Here is a 17301-nt window from a genome sequence, read left to right on the forward strand (position 1 = left end):
CAAATGGAAAGATTTAAGAAAATGCCACTATTTTCAGAACAAGGGTGCATACCTAATCATGCGTAAAAATACTGTGGATCAAATAACAAATCTACTATAATACAATATCAAAGCAACTAAAAACGAAAGAACAACTAATTAAATGGAAGCCAAACTAATTCTTGCTTAAACTCATTTAATATGGCTTAAAAGAGTCAACCCCAACCCAAGTGACAGCCCTTACAAAAAGGAGAAATTAAAAAAAAGATGCTTACATAAAGGAAATAAGGACGGATATCTGAGTGAAACTTTTACATAATGTTATGTGTGCCACTCATGAAGTCGGGGAAAAAAAGGTTACTAAGGCCTTCATTATTGTATAAAACAAATAAGTGATTAATACAGCCACAAAAAAATGGTGTTTATCTCAAGGAAAAAATGTTTAGACTTACTAACTTGTTGGCGAAGCAGGTAGAAATCATTAAAAACCAAGAGTCAATCAATACCTTTCAACATCTCCATTGGAAATGTTAATATGTCTATTAAACAGACAAAATGCACATTGCCCTCAGTCTTGTGAATATGTAAAAATACAATTTTGGTGCAACAGCACTTGTGTCTGCATTTGATTGGCTATCAAAGAAAATTGGCTAGAATAAATAATTTGGTAACAGAACTCTGGATCATTTCAGACATCTCGACAGGTGGCCTTGCATGGTACATGACTGAGAAGTGCGTTAAATCCATCATCCATGTATGGTTTGGGACTTTTGAAATGTATTTGTTCATGTGTTCGCTTTATACAATCAGTTCTTTTTTTTAATTCCAGAATTGCGATTATTGTTGAAAAGGCTGAGTCCTGATCTTCCGTTTCCATTGGCCACTCCACTGACTGCGACGCCGGGTTGCTGGAGAACTTTGTCCAGGGTGGTCTTCTTGATGGCTGCTGGGGAGATGCGCTCTTGATCAGCCAAAAACTGGAGCTCTCTGTTGAAAGGAAGAGTAATAGTAGTATCCGAGAAGATCACAGTTATGCTCACTAACACCAAAGCATAGCAAATATACATATTGGGATATATTTAACTTTCCAGGTTCAATTATCTTACCGCGTCCTGATACAAGAAGCTTCTACTGCATTGATCAGCAGACTGCGGAAACCTCCGCTCTCCATGACATGAAGAGCGTGAATGGTGGCTCCACCTGGTGAGCACACGTTGTCCTTCAACTGTCCTGGGTGCTGCTCAGAGTCCAGCAGCATCTTAGCTGCTCCCTGCAGACCAAAAATAAATATGTATGTCTTTCTTAAAATAAAATAAACAAAAAACATACAGTGATACATTGTTTTAGATCTATTAAAAACTAAATAGTCAGGGCTTTTGATCCAGTTATTTTAATCCATTTAGAAAGAAAAAAGGCAGCTAAAGTGTTCAAATGTTTTACTGATACATAAATAAACTAAATGTGTAGTTTTGTGTCAAACTTGAATTACAATTAAAGACTGCAGAGACAGCCACTAAAAGTAAAAGCCGAAATCATTTAAAAATATACAGAATTAAATGTTTAAATGTAAAACCCATACACGAGACTGAAAACCACTGACCAAAAGGGCCTGAGCTCCGAGTCGGACAGCTAGTCTCCTTGGCAGACCCATCTTCACTCCTCCATCTGCTAGTGCATCTAGTGCTGTGAACGCCTGTTTAAACACAAACATCCCTTCAGGTCACCAATCCCCATCAACTGTGCTTATTTAGTATTGTCTTCCTCTACAATTGGGAGTATAGATGAAAAGATACTGCAGCAGGTTTCCATGTGTTATAGCCAAGTCACTGAATATACAAATAGGTACAAATAGATACAAAGTATTATTTAGTACTAGTACCATTAAGTACTGTAAATACAGCTAGCTACACTGTGCAAATAACCAGTTTCTACCACAATGGCATGGGCAGAAGTCAATGTCCAACGTCATGATCACATTAAAACTGATAGATGTCGTATTTCCAGGGGGAAAACGGATTGTTTACAGAGAACCCCACATTTCTGATGCGAAAAGACAATATGGAAATTAATGAGTGTTACCTTGGGGCAATTTAGAGTGTCCAATCAGCCCACAACTACTAAGGCCTTTAGAAATAGCAGTAATGACACAGGAAGCAGATATTTAGACAAAGTTACTTACATAGGCAGGTCCACTGCCACTCAAACCAGTAACGGCGTCAATGAGGTCCTCCTCCACTTCTGTACAGAAACCGACACTGGCCATCAATTGCTCGAGCAACTTCCCATCCTCCACCTGGTTGGGTCCACACACAAAATGAAAAGAGATGAGATTACTTTCTCTAAACCGGAATACAGTGGTGCCTCTACTTAATAATGTTTTTACATGGGGAAATCTTCCGCTTATGAAATTCTTTGAAATGTAAATTACTGTTCCTATACACAAAAATGTTAAAATTACTGGTGAAGTTTAATGAAATGTGTTCTAAAGTTCTCCATAATGTTAAATTGTTTTGAATGAATAAATAGATTTTTTTCTTGTATGCTTTGTCTCTTGCCTAACGTTAGCTTCCTCCTTACACTAAAATCTTAATACATTTTCTCTCATTTGTGTTTATTTCTCACATCTTTCATACAAAATCGAAACACTTTATTCATTTTTAAACGTTGTTTTTTAGACCGTAGAACGAATTCTAGAATTTAACTATAAACTACTGCTCTACTTACGTAAAATCCAAGTTACGAAACAAATTCTGGAACCAAATAATTGTGTATGTAGAGCTACCACTGTATAAGCAAACTAAAGCTAAAACAATGAACATCATCATCATTTTCTTATTACCTCTGCATGAGTGCCAGTAGCATAAACTGTTGCTCCTTCTCGCACCACCACTGGAGTGTTTGTCATACACCTCATGACTTTTGGGGCTGCACGATACTGAAGCAGTTTCTAAAAATTGACACAGGTAAAAAAAAGTAGGTCAGTATGAGTATGTATGACCCATTTCCAAAGATAAGGGGAGGCTTACCTTTTCTATGGAGCTAATGGTAACACCTGCAGCGCACGAGACGATCAGATGTCGGTCTTCAATGTCCGGCCCAATTTCATCCAAAACAAATGGAATAATGTGTGGCTTGACAGCCAGAAAGAGAACGTCACTCTTGTTGACTGTCTCTTTATTACTCGTTGTCAGGCTCACCCCCATTTTCTACAGGGAAAAAAAAGGCCATTAAAGTATAAAGAGTATGAATGTTAAAGTAAGCCTGTTATTGGGCAATGTGGATCATATATTTTTTGTATTTTAACATGTTGCTCTCACCCTGAGGCCTGTAATAGTGGGCAGGTCAGTGTCTGGGGAGCTGGCTGTGATTCTGTGTGTAGCGATCACACCTAAGGGTGGACATGGGGAGAAGAAGGGAGGGGGGACAGTGAGCAATTGAGTGTGAAAATGGGAGCATATGTTAGTTCTTCTAATTCATGCTTAATATGACATGACTGGGAAGGAGCTTAATTTCCAGTGAGATTCCTTGAGATTTTTTTCACTGCAAAAACTGCCACAGCTCAAAAAAAGGTTGGGAAACACTGACCTAGTGATTAGGGGTTGTGTTATACATCAACAAGATAGCGCTGAGCTAAAGGGAATTTCATCATACAATGATTAACCAATATTGATCCATAAGCCACATTGGATTGTACGGCGCACTGCTGTCTTTTGAGGAAAATTGTAGTCTCTTAGTGACGTCTTATAGTGCGGAAAATACGATAATTTTAAAAGCATCACTATTAATAATTGCACTGGCATTTATGAACATAATGACATTTTTTTTGTCTTTCCTTGAGCATGATATTCTAAAGCAAACATAAACTGTATTCTTCACCTGCAGCCGTGAAACCTTTGACCAAGGCATGAGCCAGCTGGCCTGCTCCGATGAATCCAACACTCATACTGATGGATGATGTGGCCTCTGTGCTCTGAAGGGAAGAAAAGTTCTATTAAGTAATGGTACAGATACTCCAAATGACAACAAGGCACATGTTTCATTTATCTAAAAATGAACGGCCTAAATACGGCCCGGTGAGTGAGTGGTTAGCGCGTCGGCCTCACAGTGGGGGACCTAGGTTCATATCCAGGTGGGTCCACCTGTGTGGAGTTTGCATGTTCACCCTGGAACTGCGTGGGTTTTCTCCAGGTACTCCGGTTTCTTCCCACAATCTAAAAACATGCATGGTAGGCTGATTGGACGCTCTAAATTGCACCTAGGTATGAGTGTGAGCATGAATGGTTGTTTATTTCTTTGTGCCCTGCGATTGGCAAGCCAACAATTCAGGGTGCCCCCCGCCTCTGGCCCAAAGTCTGCTGGGATGGGCTCCAGCACGCCCTGCGACCCTAGTGAGGATAAAGCGGTAAAGAAAATGAGATGAGATGAACCGCCAAAATATTTTTCAAACGAAGTCCACAAAGTATTTGCATTAGTGATATTTACAAGCAATAATGTGTATTTTCTTTATTATATTTATACTGTTGAAGTAACATTTATAGTGGATGCTGATACACCGCTGTAAATGACAACTTGCCCTCTGCTATATGGCTACACTGTTAGCAAGGATTCATAGCCACTTGACATTTTAATAGGAAACAAGACGAATCTGCGCAGGAATTCTTACCTACCGTAGAAGAAACGGAACGACGACCCGGGACTAACAAACGGGGTGTTTGACGTGACACGTATCCGATGGCGTTGGGAAAAAGAGAAGGAACTCCCGTGTCAACGTGGCTTGCCGGTCACTCCAACCACTAGCTAAGAACTGCACACTCGGGTTGAGAAAATTGACCAATCACAGTAGGGAAACTACGATCCACAGCCAATGAGAAAATATTTCTTAGGATTGGGGCGGGATTTATTACAACATCACCGGCAGTTTCATCATACTCAAAGTGACCAATTGGGTACTCTGTTTACTCTAGACGAGCAAATTATGCCATTATTTTTCCTGTAAAACCACTTTGACCTTATTCGAACACGCAGCTTTAGTTTCTCAATTTTCCACCAAATCACTCAATAAACGACTACTGTTTTGGGGCGCAATAATTGCAACTTTGCTAACTGAAGTACTTAATTTTTTAAAAATTAAGTCAAATAAATTAATTAATTAGTCAAATTAATTCAAATATACAATATATTTGTATAATGTATATATGTACATATATATATATATATATATATATATATATATATATATATATATATATATATATATATATATATATATATATATATATATATATATATATATATATATATATATATATATATATATATATATATATATATATATATATATATATATATATATATATATATATATATATATATATATATATATATATATATATATATATATATATATATATATATATATATATATATATATATATATATATATATATATATATATATATATATATATATATATATACTACCCTGGAAAAAAACTATATATTTATTGTCTTCAACAGCAGTGTATGAGTTGTGTGTGTGTGTGTGTTGCAACTACCTCTCTTCTTCATATGTGACATACACTGACCATTAAAATCCACACCCACCTTAAACCTGTTTGTAAATGTTTCAAATCTTGAATGAATGAATCACACAATTACAGTCAATCAAAATTAGAATGCCACACTGGGCGTCATCATTTTTTTACGAACATAATGACCTCAATCGGGAAAAGCCAAGAGTGCATTTCCATATAAATAAAAAGGGCGTAGTAGTTACATATAGAGCAGAGTAGAATTAAATTGTAGACTAGTAGTCCAAAAAGCTTTTATATTGTTGAGTTCTTACATTTCTTTGATGATTCAGTCTGACCTTTCCGCATGTGACTTTCATATCTATTTTCACGCCATTCTGTTGGACAGGAATGCATGGCTGGAGGATTGCTTACTGCACACGTCTATATATAAAGCAGAAAGCACACCCCAGTATTGGACTACTAAAAACAGCTGTTACCAGACTTTCCATCTTAAAAGAATATACGCTTTTTTTTTTTTTAAATTAACCACACTGCTAGCTGTGGAAATGGAATGAAATCTTTTTGGTTGAAATGCTAGGATGCTCGGATTGTTTTTTGTATTGGATTCTTCCCATTGAAATTCATTTGATATCTATAACACAAATATATGTACGTATATATAGTTTATATATTTTTTTAGATTACTGTTTTGCAGAACACAGAAAATGTACAGCAACAAAATAAATGCAACAATAAAAATCACAATCACGGTGGCTCAATTTATCACATTGAATATTTTTAAAATATACATATATATATATACATATTATAGTTCATGTAAAACATAAAATATTCACATTTTAGTTTCTTGTATTGATTTCTATGATTTTGACTTTTTGAAAACTTTCATCATGGTTGATCCTTTTTTTAAATGAAACAATTCATGACACATTTTAACCAGGTATGATATAAATTGAATGCCCTTTCATATATAGAATGAAGCAAAAAGTCATTTCTTTTTTCCATAAGTGCGCTCTATCCAGTGTTTAAGATTTTATTGGCTGATGTTTCTCTGTGCTGTACTGATGCTCCATCTTTTAATTCTATTAGTGAAGACACATGCTCAAGTGATGCAAGAGTTGCCTCTAACAGGAAACATTCCCATTTAAAAAAAAAAGACAATTTTGGAAGCAGCACACCTTTGGCAGGAAATGTTTAACCAAAATAATGTTAGGATTTTGCAAAAATCCTCATTTATTTTCTGACAGTCTTTATAATATAATATTATGACTAATATATGTGTGTTAGTGCGTTTACAAATCAATAGTGCTCACTTTGTAATGGATTAAGTATGCTTACTTAAACCTTCTGGAATGGAATCCAAAATACTTCAAAACTTAAAACTTAGGTCAAGGCCAGATAACCAATCAATTTAAATGAACTCTACCCTCGTTTAGTTAGTTTATAACTAACCGTTTGGTTTCAGATACGAAAAAATGAATGAACAAACTTGTTGTTTTAAATACTTAATCATAATAATGCTGTACTTGATCACTAATCACCCATTAAAGAAAGAATTATGATATTTTGAGAAATATCAAATTTTCCCTAACTTGAAATCACCCCGATTTTAAACAGGACAAGAGTACAACCCACAATTTTTATGTCTTTATGTCATTTCCCAACTGCTTCCAAAGTGAAGAAAACTGTCTACTACTTTTAGTAACATAACTTCTGTCATCTGGTGTGAGTTTTTCAAATAACATCCATACCATGGATTCCAAAAGCATATTCTATTCCAGACTGGCATGCAGTAGTATTTGGTTGAGCTACAAAAGGAAAATGAGGTTTGGACCAAAGGAATGGCCAGTTTAATGCGGAGGTCACAGAAAATAGCAAATGATCTCTTGAGTGAGGCTGTCTAGTTGCACTAACCCCATAAGAGGGACAAAGGATTAAACTGCAGTTATATCAGGGTGTGTTAGGGGGCAGATGTGTTGCTTACATTCCATTCTCAGCATACATTCAAAAAGTTGATGCTGCTGAAACCAAGCGACTTTTTCCTTCACATTACATTAAAAATAAGAAATAAAACAACTTTAAACTTGTAACATTACAATATGGACTTTTTTTTTTTGTCATATTTCAATGTAAGTTACAATTTTTTCTCTGAAAATATTACAACTTATGAGTTCTCGGCAGGTCATTGCCGCAGTAAAGTCATGGCCGCCGTATGGTGTTGGACAGATGAGAGCGAGAGACAAATCGTAACCTCTGGGAGTAGACGAGATCCGCCACATAAAGCATAAAGTTGACAAAGGAGAAAACGGCCACTACGACTTTGCTGTCCCACGGACACTTCCCTTGAGGACAAGAGTAGGGTCGCCATGGTGAACCGTATTTGGTATCGAAGCAGAACACGGGCCAAACCACTGAAGCGCTCAGGTAGAGCAGCACTTCTAGCAGGGTACAAACCACTACGAAGCGATCAAAGGGCATGGAGCGTACCGACTTAGTGCGCCCACACACCGTCATGATGACCACCAGTGTGGTCAGAGCAAAGCAGAAAGCATAAACTACCACGCAATAGACGGTGGCAGCGTAGAGGGAGTACTGGCTCCCATTGGCTAAGGCTCCAAAGATAACGCAAGCCACAAACCATTGGACCACTTTGAGAAGGCCGGAGACCGTGGACATATAGCCCACCACGGCTTGGCCTGGCCTGGCTCGACAGAGCGCCACTTCGGCCCCGTAGGCCAGAGTCCCCAGGATGGAGCAAACGGTGACGGCGATGCGGTAATTTCGGACGTCGCAGCCGGCGTAGGGGCACTCGGATCGCACGAAGAAGAGGGGGTAGACCACGGATGCTGTCACGTACCTGGAAAAAACAAAACATATAGATTACAGAATTGGAGGGCATTTAATACTCCACTCTTTGCATTTTGAATAATCCACATATTAAATATTTAAACATGCATTTTTGAGGCTGATCGACGAGTGAGTAGTTTGTGCATTGGCCTCACATCACTGTAGGGTCTTGGGTTCGAATCCAGGTCAATCCACCTGTGTAGAGTTTGCATGTTCTCTTCCCAGGCCAATGTGGGTATTCTACGGGTACTACGGTTTCCTCCCACATTCCAAAAACATGCAGGGTACACTGATTGGACACCTTAAATTGCCCCTAGGTATGGGTGAGTGTGCATGGTTGGCGATTGGCTGAGCAACGATTTAGGGAAGGGGTGTTAGTTTACCAAACTATCAGTTTCACTCCAAATTGCTAAATCCAATGGAATTGTCATCCTCGCCCTCTTGCAGTTTAGTGTAAAAATAACATGAAATGATGAAATAATGTGTTAATAATTCCACGCATGAGTCGCACCAGAGTATAAATCGCAACCCCGGCCAAACTATGAAAAAGACTGCGATTTATAATCCGAAAAATACGTGTCATTTTTTTGTACATTAATAGACATCTAATGCTATGTGGCTTTTTAGTTCATCACTAGATAGATACCTAATTCAATTAAACTTAATTTTTGAAATATGAAACTTTTTATGGCTGTAGGAATGTTGTGAAACTGTTTTTCATACAATATGTTTGAAAAGTGAGGTGACTTACACAAGCGTAGCAAAAGCAGCACATGTGACAGTGAGGTTCTCCCAGGATATGGGCAGGCAGCTATAGAGACGAGCAGCATCAAAAAAGAAGACCACCACCGACATGGCGAAGCAGAAGCACCAAACGGCCATGCAGAAAACGCCATGTGAACCACTATAGCCCGCACTGTGTATCACCATGGCGATGATGGTGCAGCCCATTGCCAACTGGCAAACACGGGCAGCGCCCAAGGGTGAGAAGAGAGCCTTCATGTTCAGATATGGTGAAGTTGGTGAATCCATCACTGAGGAGTCCAATTGAGTCCAAATTCCAGTTGGTGATGACGTTCTTTAAAAATCGGGAGGCCGCGCTGCACTTTAAAATCTCATCTGACTGCAAACCTTGACTTTAAATTTCATTTATAACCTTTACCGTCCTTGTTTCTGCTTCTTAAAAGGTCAATTTTCCAGAGAGCATTGTCACCACAAAGGGTTTCTACACTTTCCAACTTTTGATTAGCGCGTCTAGAAGGAAAAAAAAATGAAATCCACTCTTCTTTTGGCTGAAATCCCAATTTTCTTCACGTCAAATGCTTGCTGTTCATTTGCAGAAAAAAAAAATCTGTGTGATAATAGCTTGTTTTTCATTTTAATCCAAAGAGAGTCATTAGTCAAGAGAAAAATGTGACCTTTCTTTCTGTGAATGTACTGAATAAGAGGTCTCAAATGTTAAACCTCATCTTCCCTCTAGTACTACTCATAGACTTGATGTGTTGTAAGAGCATGTGCTGTGTGAATGGTATGCTGGGGCTCAGTCGCACCAAAATGGAAGTTATTTAGGGTTGGGACGGGTCACTGCTTAATGTGTGAGGGGTGTAGCTAAGGACAAGTTACATTGAGTGGCTAGAAAATGATAGGTGACTGAACCCTTTACAAATATCACTAATTAATGTACTTGGTCATCATTTCAGAATGTGTGTAAGTATACAACTGAGTAGATACCCTATTTTAAAGTTTGCACTTTCATGTGAGTAAAAAGAGACTAAGAGCATAAACTCATAATATACCATAAACAAATTTAAATGAACTTGGATCACGATTGCAGACACACTCAAAAATAAATGTAATTTAACCTTGGACTAAATTTATATATATGTATATGTGTATAATGTGTGTGTATATATGTACACATGTATATATGTGTGTGTGTGTATATATAAATACATATATGCATATATACATATACATACACATTATATACACATACACATTATATACACACATATACACATACATACACATTATATACACTCACATATACACATACATACACATTATATACACTCACATATACACATACATACACATTATATACACTCACATATACACATACACACAAACAAAAATCCATATTCATCACAATAAAATGTTTTTAAACAGGATTTTTAATTGAACTATTGTTAAGATGTGTTGCATAAAACATTCATTTCCAGCAATCTTCACGCAAAACAAGATCACATCAATCTTCCCAACCATTATCAAATCTTCACTTCACTAATCAATACCTCACACAGTTCAAAGTGACAGGTATCTTCCAAGCTGAATTCAAGTGCGTGCGTAGCTGTCACAACGTTGAGTTTGAAGTGCATAAGATTGGTTTTGCAAGGCAGTCTGTTTAAGACATCTTGCATCTTTGCACTTCTCCCTGCCGTCTTATTTCTTACCTGCATGGAACAGAGACAACCAATCAATAGAAATGTCTTGACAGTTCTAGTCAAATACATGTACTCTACATATAAAATACCATGGAAAAAGTATTAGCATATTTTCTATTGTAATGTTAGGGATACTCATACATATGTAAATATCAGTCTAAGTTGCTCAAGCAGTTAATGTGACAGTGTACAGGAGAGAATTACTTTTGACATGGGGCAAGGTTGCTTCAAATACATATATTTGACATAACAGCATTAAAAGACTTCATTTCATGTCTACTGAGGTTATTTCTTTCTAGATATTTACAATTGCACTAGTTTTTAAACATTGAAATAATGTGCATGATCTTTAAGAGATCAGCTTTACAATGATTTATATCTCATGCAGTATTTTATTTATCCTGCTTATTTGGTATGCCTTTACCAGAGCTGGCAACTACTGTATACTACTATAATGAAAGAAATATACGGTATATGCTATGGTATTGAAAAGACAGGAAGTTTGAGTTGACGGCCTATAAAGTATATGAGCAGCTGCTTGTATAAGTTATGTCCTGCCAAGCATGTGGAACATCTAATCAGCATAGTGAGATCAAGCAGCAAAATTCAAAGGAATGGTAAACAATGAGGGCGTGCCTCCCCTGTCACATCCTCACCTGGAAGCTTGAGCCACTTGGGCACTTTGCCCACGTCAGATGTGCTGGGTTTAGCAGACTGAGTGGTTGGCGACGGTGGAGTATGATCAAGCATTGAAGATGGGCCAGTGTCAGCAGCACTTGGCTTTGGAGGCGACAGCAGTTCATCAGGGGCTGAAGAGCTCGGGGAATGTTTATTTGACTGGATCATGTAGCTGAGATGAGTAAAAGCAAAAGAAGGGACACGGATTACTAAACCAAAAGATTGTTTCTCCTTAATTTCAGTTTTAGTTTGTATCTAAACCTCGTATATGTAAAGGAAAGGTGATGAGTATAAATGACTGTGACCATTCAAATGAAAAGTAGAGAGACCTCTACTTACAAATGCTTCTACATATGGATTTTTTTTAGGCTATGAAATCTGTTGATATGCAAACTAATGATCCAATATAGGGTGGGCCGGCGGCTGATTGGTTACCGCATCGGCCTCACAGTTCTGGGGTCCTGGATTTGAATCCAGATTGGTCCTCCCATGTGGAGTTTGCATGTTCTCCCAGCCTGTGTGGGTTTTCTAAGGGTTCTTCGGTTTCCTCCCACAATCCAAAAACACTACTGTGACAATTTAAAAGCAAAATAACAGATTCAGGATATCTATTGACGTTTAGGGTGATTTTGTGACTTGGATCTTGTTTCCGTATTTTGGAACAGTAATTTGCATATCAAAGTGTCTTGTATATAGTAATATAGCAACTGTAATTTTGTAAGTGGAGATACCACTGTACATGCAAATACAGCACATACAGCAAAAAAAGCTATTATGGGATGGTGGCCGTGTCCTGGCTCCCTTTACATTTTGAAAGTTGCAGGTTAAAAAATTCACTGTGTTGTGTCACAGTGTGTGATAAGAAACGAGCAACCGAGTTAGACATTTGGTGAAAGAAATTCTTGTTTTTCTGTCTCAACCTATGATAAAAAAAGCCAATTTATACCAACTCAAAGACATTTCCATGTTGTGATGCCACTGAATAACTGAACAGATTTATCAACGTACCTGGCAATGGATTCATTTGCTTGCAAAGCTGACACGGAGGATTGAAGCAGTTCCCTCTTTAAGTAGAATTCTTTTGATATGCATAGACACAAGTAGCACAAAATAGAACAACACATTAAGATTTACTTCAAATTAACAATGAAAAAATAACATTGATAAAAACCTGTCTTTAGATCAGAGCCGAGGTACACTACAGCACCAGGAAACAGGTCAGCCTGGCGGCAACAGAATAAGACACAACAAATTAATCTTTACCACAGGCACATGGGTCAAAATGTTGCAATACATCAAACTATTAGAATTGGCATCTCTTTAAATATTTAATATATGTAAGGATAAGTCATATGGAAAATTTATTAATGAATAGGGTATTTTTACTAGGAATAGGGTATTTTTACTAGCAAAAAAGTGGCTTGCAACAAAAAAAATGTCATTTCTAAGGTAACAACAGTTGAAATCTAATGATTTGATGGGAATAGAATAGAGCAACACTGCACTCTGTAGGCCATAACACATGTGCTGGCGTAATAGGTAGGATAAGTAGTATAGACAATGGAGGAAAATAAAATGATGACCTAACTTCAAGTCCAATTTCAAGTAGAAATGAGAAATTGATAGCGACAGTTGTACACTTTTGTTGTTCTACTAATCATTTTACCACTACAGACAGCTTGAATCCAATTTTTTCATATGGATTTTTTTTCCATTTTTTTCTTACCTGGAAAAGTGTCGCAGCTGGATCATCAAGAATCTTTTTTGGAGGGGTCACAACTAAAAAGAAATGGAAATCAAATTGCCGGGATGAATAAAGCTATTCAATCCAATCCAATTTGTGAATATTGCTGCAGTGGGACGGTCGTAGTTCATTTGAACTTGTTCATTAATGAAATGGTAGTGTGAAGGGAGTATCTAACTTACAGAGGTAGAACCTGAGCTGTGGATTCTCCAAGTGGCTCCTTACAAAATTTGTTAAAGCGCCGACTAAAAGAAAATAAAAAAAAAACATAAAAAAATTAGAACATACATACTTTGCTTGAAGAAGAGTTATCAATTAATGTTCTTATCATTTCTGGTCTGGCATCACCCATGAAAAAGGTGAAAAAATGTCACAAATAGGTTGTGGATTGCAACTTTGCCAGCTAGCGTGAACAACTCTGATGGAAAGTGACGCAAACAAACCGGTCTCGAGCGGTCTGAAGAAGCCCTGTAGAACATGTTGATCTGGAAACTGGATCCTCAGCACAACCTGGCGAAAAAGCACCAGCGGGCATATGTTGGTAGAGTATAGTTATATCATATGCATGTCAAAACGGTTGTAATTTAAGTACTTTGGGGTATCTGTCCATCTTTTCCTTCATCTGTGTTTCTCGAAGATTTTGAGTCATAAGCGGCGCCTCCTCCAACAATTTTCTGAAAAATATTGGATTGTTTTCTTATCAGTAATCTGTCAAAGTAAGATACTAACGTGTGTTCATTGGACATCATAGAAATACCCCTTTTTAAAAAAAACACCTTTTTTTGGCTATTTTGCTGTGGACATCCCAGATAACAATTTACATATTCTAAGGTTGGTATTCTTTTTTATCATTAGCATTTTCATCTACTAACCTCTCGCTCTTTAGCTGGGCAAAACGCTTGCGAACATCATCTACGGTGACTTCAAAGAATTCATCGGGCAGGTCCACCTCCTCTGCAGAGCGTTGGGACATGCGCTCTAGGTGGTAGATGAGAGGCTCTCTCTCTATTGGCTGCAGCGAAATAAAGTGACAACCAAGACGAATACATGAAATATTCCTAACAAGTTTGATCTAAAGATAACAAGTATTTACCGCCGAAAATTGTACTGCTCCGTCCTTAATCTCATCTGACATTTTGGCAGTGTCGTGATGCTGCAGAAGAATTTCAGAATAAAAATTGATAACGTTATGGTAAAATAAGAATATGCGGAAAAAAATGACTAAGCGAGATTTGGAGGAGTTTGCAAGTCTTCCCGTGCCTGCGTGGGTTTTCTCCAGTTTCCTCCCACATCCCCAAAACATGCATATGTAGGCTGATGGAGTTGTTGGCTGGGGTATGCTCCAGCACCCCTGGGACTGTTGTGAACATAATGAGCTCCAATAATTAATAAAATAGATAGAATGTCTATTTTGAAATACCTTGGCAGAACTACTGGAAGGCTTAGCTTTCTTGGCTTTGGGGGATTCTGCGGCAGTCGATAAAGACGACAATGTTGAAGAGTGTGCGCTTCCTCCTGGACCACCGAGGCGCTGACCGCCTCCAGAAAAAGGAATGAATGGCACGATAGGGTCAGTAGATGATGATGATGTTTGAGAGTTTAGCCCTGATGGCCCTGCTTCTTCAACACGGGCCTCTGGCATTAGCACCTCAGAAGGAACATGTGGTTCCATTTTCTCCTGGGATTTTTTAAGAGCTTTCTTCTGTACGGGGGATTTATTAGGGGAAGACAAAGGAGTGAATGCAGGTAGGGTATTAATTGGTTGAGTGGGTTTAGAGTTTTTAGAAGTCAGGTGGGATACTGAGGTTTCAGAATGTGAAAGATTAAGATCAGGCTTCAAGGTTGAGCTTTGGGGATTTTCATTGACATCAGGGGTTAACGGAAAAGTTGTGTCTTTGCGATCTTCTCCTGGTGCTTTATGCCTTTTCAGTAAAAATCTGTCAAAAGCAACATATAAATTCAACATAATTAAATGACTGACATCCATTTGATGGTGGGGAATCTGCAATTAGAAGTAAAAGTCAACAGTTAAATAACCTGACAATGGCACTTCCTCCAGTGAGCCCCAAAGACTTTAACGTTGCCTTCTTGAGGGCCTCTTCACCACACACCTAAATACAAACACATAGAATAAAAGTATTGGGTCATACGGACAAAAATTTTTTGTCTTCTTGAAAGGTGAATGAATATTTTGTACCTCATCTCTCATGTAAACACACACAGGCGTGGACCCAGAATTAGATAGCTCCGATACGCTGAGGGGAAAATGATATTAATTGAGAGAGGGTTAATTGAAGTGCCTGATTTTCATGAGACAATAATGTAAAGCAACATATACTTGGAGATGATACTTCAAGCGGAATTGGACGAACCAGTAAAATGTTTTCTGATTAGATTCAGAGTAGCAAACAGAATGACATTTCATATTTAAGCTTTCAAAGGCCGAGAAGACACGTTTAAAAAAAAATCCCAACACACACTTGATCTGTGGAAAATGTGTCACCAGCTCCCAAAGACTCTGCTCACAAGAAAAAGAACCCTGGAGACGAGAGCCATCCTCCATCTGTAATGCAATCCGCACCTGAGATAGAGGCAAGCACACATATTTGATTACTTTGACTAGTAAAAAAAAAACATAGTTCTAATAAAACTCTTGTTTTCTGACTGAACCGGCAAGAAATAAATCCTCCAACAATACAAAAGCCATGGAATGCATATTTAAAGTTTTCTTCTCAGGTTGCCTTTTATGATCTATAAACCATTAATAAATGTAACTACTTAATGACATTTATAATAGGAACAATAGCAAAAAGTAAATATGCGAAGCATGCTGTGACCTTTTGGAAAGCCGAGCAAGTCTTGTAAATTACCTGACTAGCAGATACGTTCTCTGCCCGTGTACTTGGCACCACTTCTAGCTTAGCATTGTTGGGCAAGTTGGCAAACCTCCACTGCTTTGTCAGATCAAGAACAGTCCTCTGAAATCTGTCAAAAAGGGCAAGTTGGTGTCAAAGTAATTCATTAATTCCTCATCTGTACCACATGTCCTCACACGGGTTGCCAGAACCTATCTCAGATAACTTTGGGTGAAAGGAAGACAATAGCCTGGACTGGTCAACAGTCAGTTGTAGGGTATGCAGAGACATAGACAAGCATTTAAACCGCCAAGAGGTGAGAATCAACCCTACGCTTGCACACACTGAAGTAAGGCTAGTGAACCACTACACCATCAGGTGCCGTCCAATGATACAAAAGCATACCCCTCCATTGACTAAAAGTGCTTTATGGGCACTTGTAACTTGTGAAAGGGAACATTAGATTGGTTGAAATCAAACAAAGCATTGGCTAAATATCGAAAGATCTCTTGAATGGAAGAGCAAGCTATTCAAGAAAGAACTGCCTTTTACGTTTCACATTTCTCAATTGCATACCAATATCAAAACATTTATTTAATAGGATTTGTTGGCGAATTCTTAGGTCTTCATTTATTAATGACTTACTTTAAACCGTGATTATCGGGGTTATATCCGTGCTTCTTGCAAACCTCCTCCAGTACCTGCACAAAAGAAACAAAAAAAATCCCTTGATTCGAAAAACCGCAAGCAAAAACAAAACATTACACAAATTCTCACTGGGAAGCTAAAGTTAGCCAGAGAGGCTAACTGAGAGGAAAATATACAAACACTGAAACAAACTGAATTAAACAGGAATAATGTATGGAAGGTTTCGTGGTTTAAACCTATATTACCTGTAACAACGGCGTATTTGGCATAACTTTAACTGTCTGTCTTCTTCCATTTGGCGTTAGGACTGTCACGGAGGTACCGCTGGCTGCCATTGTGTTTGTGACGTCACAATGTTTATTAAAACAAACCTTTATTGAAAATAAAAACAAAATTGCCAGAGCTTTCTGTCCTAATTTTTTTTTTTTTTTTAGCGACACTTAAGTTTTTGTCTGAAATGTAGATAAACGTGAACCATACCCCATCGTCCTCTTAGAAGGGAGATTTTCTACACCTAGTTGTTAATAAAAATAAATCGATCTTTGAAAACTTTGTAAAATTATGATGGCACGT

General features: G+C 37.8%; 3 protein-coding genes across 5 annotated transcripts; all 3 read right to left on the reverse strand.

Moving 5' to 3' along the window:
* Window positions 1-158: 158 nt before the first annotated feature.
* Window positions 159-4815, reverse strand: pycr1b (pyrroline-5-carboxylate reductase 1b). Of its 2 annotated transcripts, none has more exons than XM_077719784.1 (9): window positions 4647-4815; window positions 3856-3949; window positions 3297-3367; window positions 3006-3185; window positions 2819-2926; window positions 2159-2272; window positions 1580-1672; window positions 1086-1249; window positions 159-966 (listed from the first exon to the last, which is right to left on the reverse strand). In XM_077719784.1, exons 2-9 carry the CDS (start codon window positions 3920-3922, stop codon window positions 786-788), a joined length of 978 nt encoding a protein of 325 aa, XP_077575910.1. In that variant the 5' UTR covers window positions 3923-3949; window positions 4647-4815; the 3' UTR covers window positions 159-785. The 2 variants fall into 2 exon arrangements, with proteins under 2 accessions (XP_077575910.1, XP_077575911.1); XM_077719785.1 differs by having other exon boundaries at window positions 4643-4814.
* A 2641-nt stretch (window positions 4816-7456) lies between these two features.
* On the reverse strand, window positions 7457-9391 carry LOC144198452 (myeloid-associated differentiation marker-like protein 2). Its single transcript, XM_077719477.1, has 2 exons — window positions 9111-9391; window positions 7457-8369 (listed from the first exon to the last, which is right to left on the reverse strand). Exons 1-2 carry the CDS (start codon window positions 9389-9391, stop codon window positions 7712-7714), a joined length of 939 nt encoding a protein of 312 aa, XP_077575603.1. The 3' UTR covers window positions 7457-7711.
* Window positions 9392-10515: 1124 nt separating this feature from the next.
* Window positions 10516-17092, reverse strand: aspscr1 (ASPSCR1 tether for SLC2A4, UBX domain containing). 2 transcript variants are annotated; one of them, XM_077719836.1, is made up of 17 exons: window positions 16974-17092; window positions 16726-16781; window positions 16096-16210; window positions 15706-15806; window positions 15423-15480; window positions 15263-15336; window positions 14646-15162; window positions 14319-14378; window positions 14098-14237; window positions 13818-13899; window positions 13669-13735; window positions 13408-13470; window positions 13208-13260; window positions 12653-12704; window positions 12490-12559; window positions 11460-11653; window positions 10516-10812 (listed from the first exon to the last, which is right to left on the reverse strand). In XM_077719836.1, exons 1-17 carry the CDS (start codon window positions 17061-17063, stop codon window positions 10802-10804), a joined length of 1803 nt encoding a protein of 600 aa, XP_077575962.1. In that variant the 5' UTR covers window positions 17064-17092; the 3' UTR covers window positions 10516-10801. The 2 variants fall into 2 exon arrangements, with proteins under 2 accessions (XP_077575962.1, XP_077575963.1); XM_077719837.1 differs by lacking the exon at window positions 14319-14378.
* Between the last annotated feature and the right edge of the window lie 209 nt (window positions 17093-17301).

This window comes from Stigmatopora nigra, chromosome 6, assembly GCF_051989575.1.
Source record: "Stigmatopora nigra isolate UIUO_SnigA chromosome 6, RoL_Snig_1.1, whole genome shotgun sequence".
NCBI classification, from domain to species: domain Eukaryota; kingdom Metazoa; phylum Chordata; class Actinopteri; order Syngnathiformes; family Syngnathidae; genus Stigmatopora; species Stigmatopora nigra.

Coding starts and splice junctions, on each gene's coding strand:
- pycr1b (XM_077719784.1), bottom strand. CDS start 3,922: ATGAGTGTTGGATTCATCGGAGCAGGCCAGCTGGCTCATGCCTTGGTC. Junction 3,368..3,855: donor CAAAGGTTTCACGGCTGCAG/GTGAAGAATACA, acceptor GTCCACCCTTAG/GTGTGATCGCTACACACAGA. Junction 1,250..1,579: donor TCGGAGCTCAGGCCCTTTTG/GTCAGTGGTTTT, acceptor TTTGGTCTGCAG/GGAGCAGCTAAGATGCTGCT.
- LOC144198452 (XM_077719477.1), bottom strand. CDS start 9,391: ATGGATTCACCAACTTCACCATATCTGAACATGAAGGCTCTCTTCTCA. Junction 8,370..9,110: donor GCTGCTTTTGCTACGCTTGT/GTAAGTCACCTC, acceptor TGTTTTTTCCAG/GTACGTGACAGCATCCGTGG.
- aspscr1 (XM_077719836.1), bottom strand. CDS start 17,063: ATGGCAGCCAGCGGTACCTCCGTGACAGTCCTAACGCCAAATGGAAGA. Junction 16,211..16,725: donor CCCGATAATCACGGTTTAAA/GTAAGTCATTAA, acceptor CCTTTTTGACAG/ATTTCAGAGGACTGTTCTTG. Junction 13,261..13,407: donor ACAGCTCAGGTTCTACCTCT/GTAAGTTAGATA, acceptor ATTTCTTTTTAG/TTGTGACCCCTCCAAAAAAG.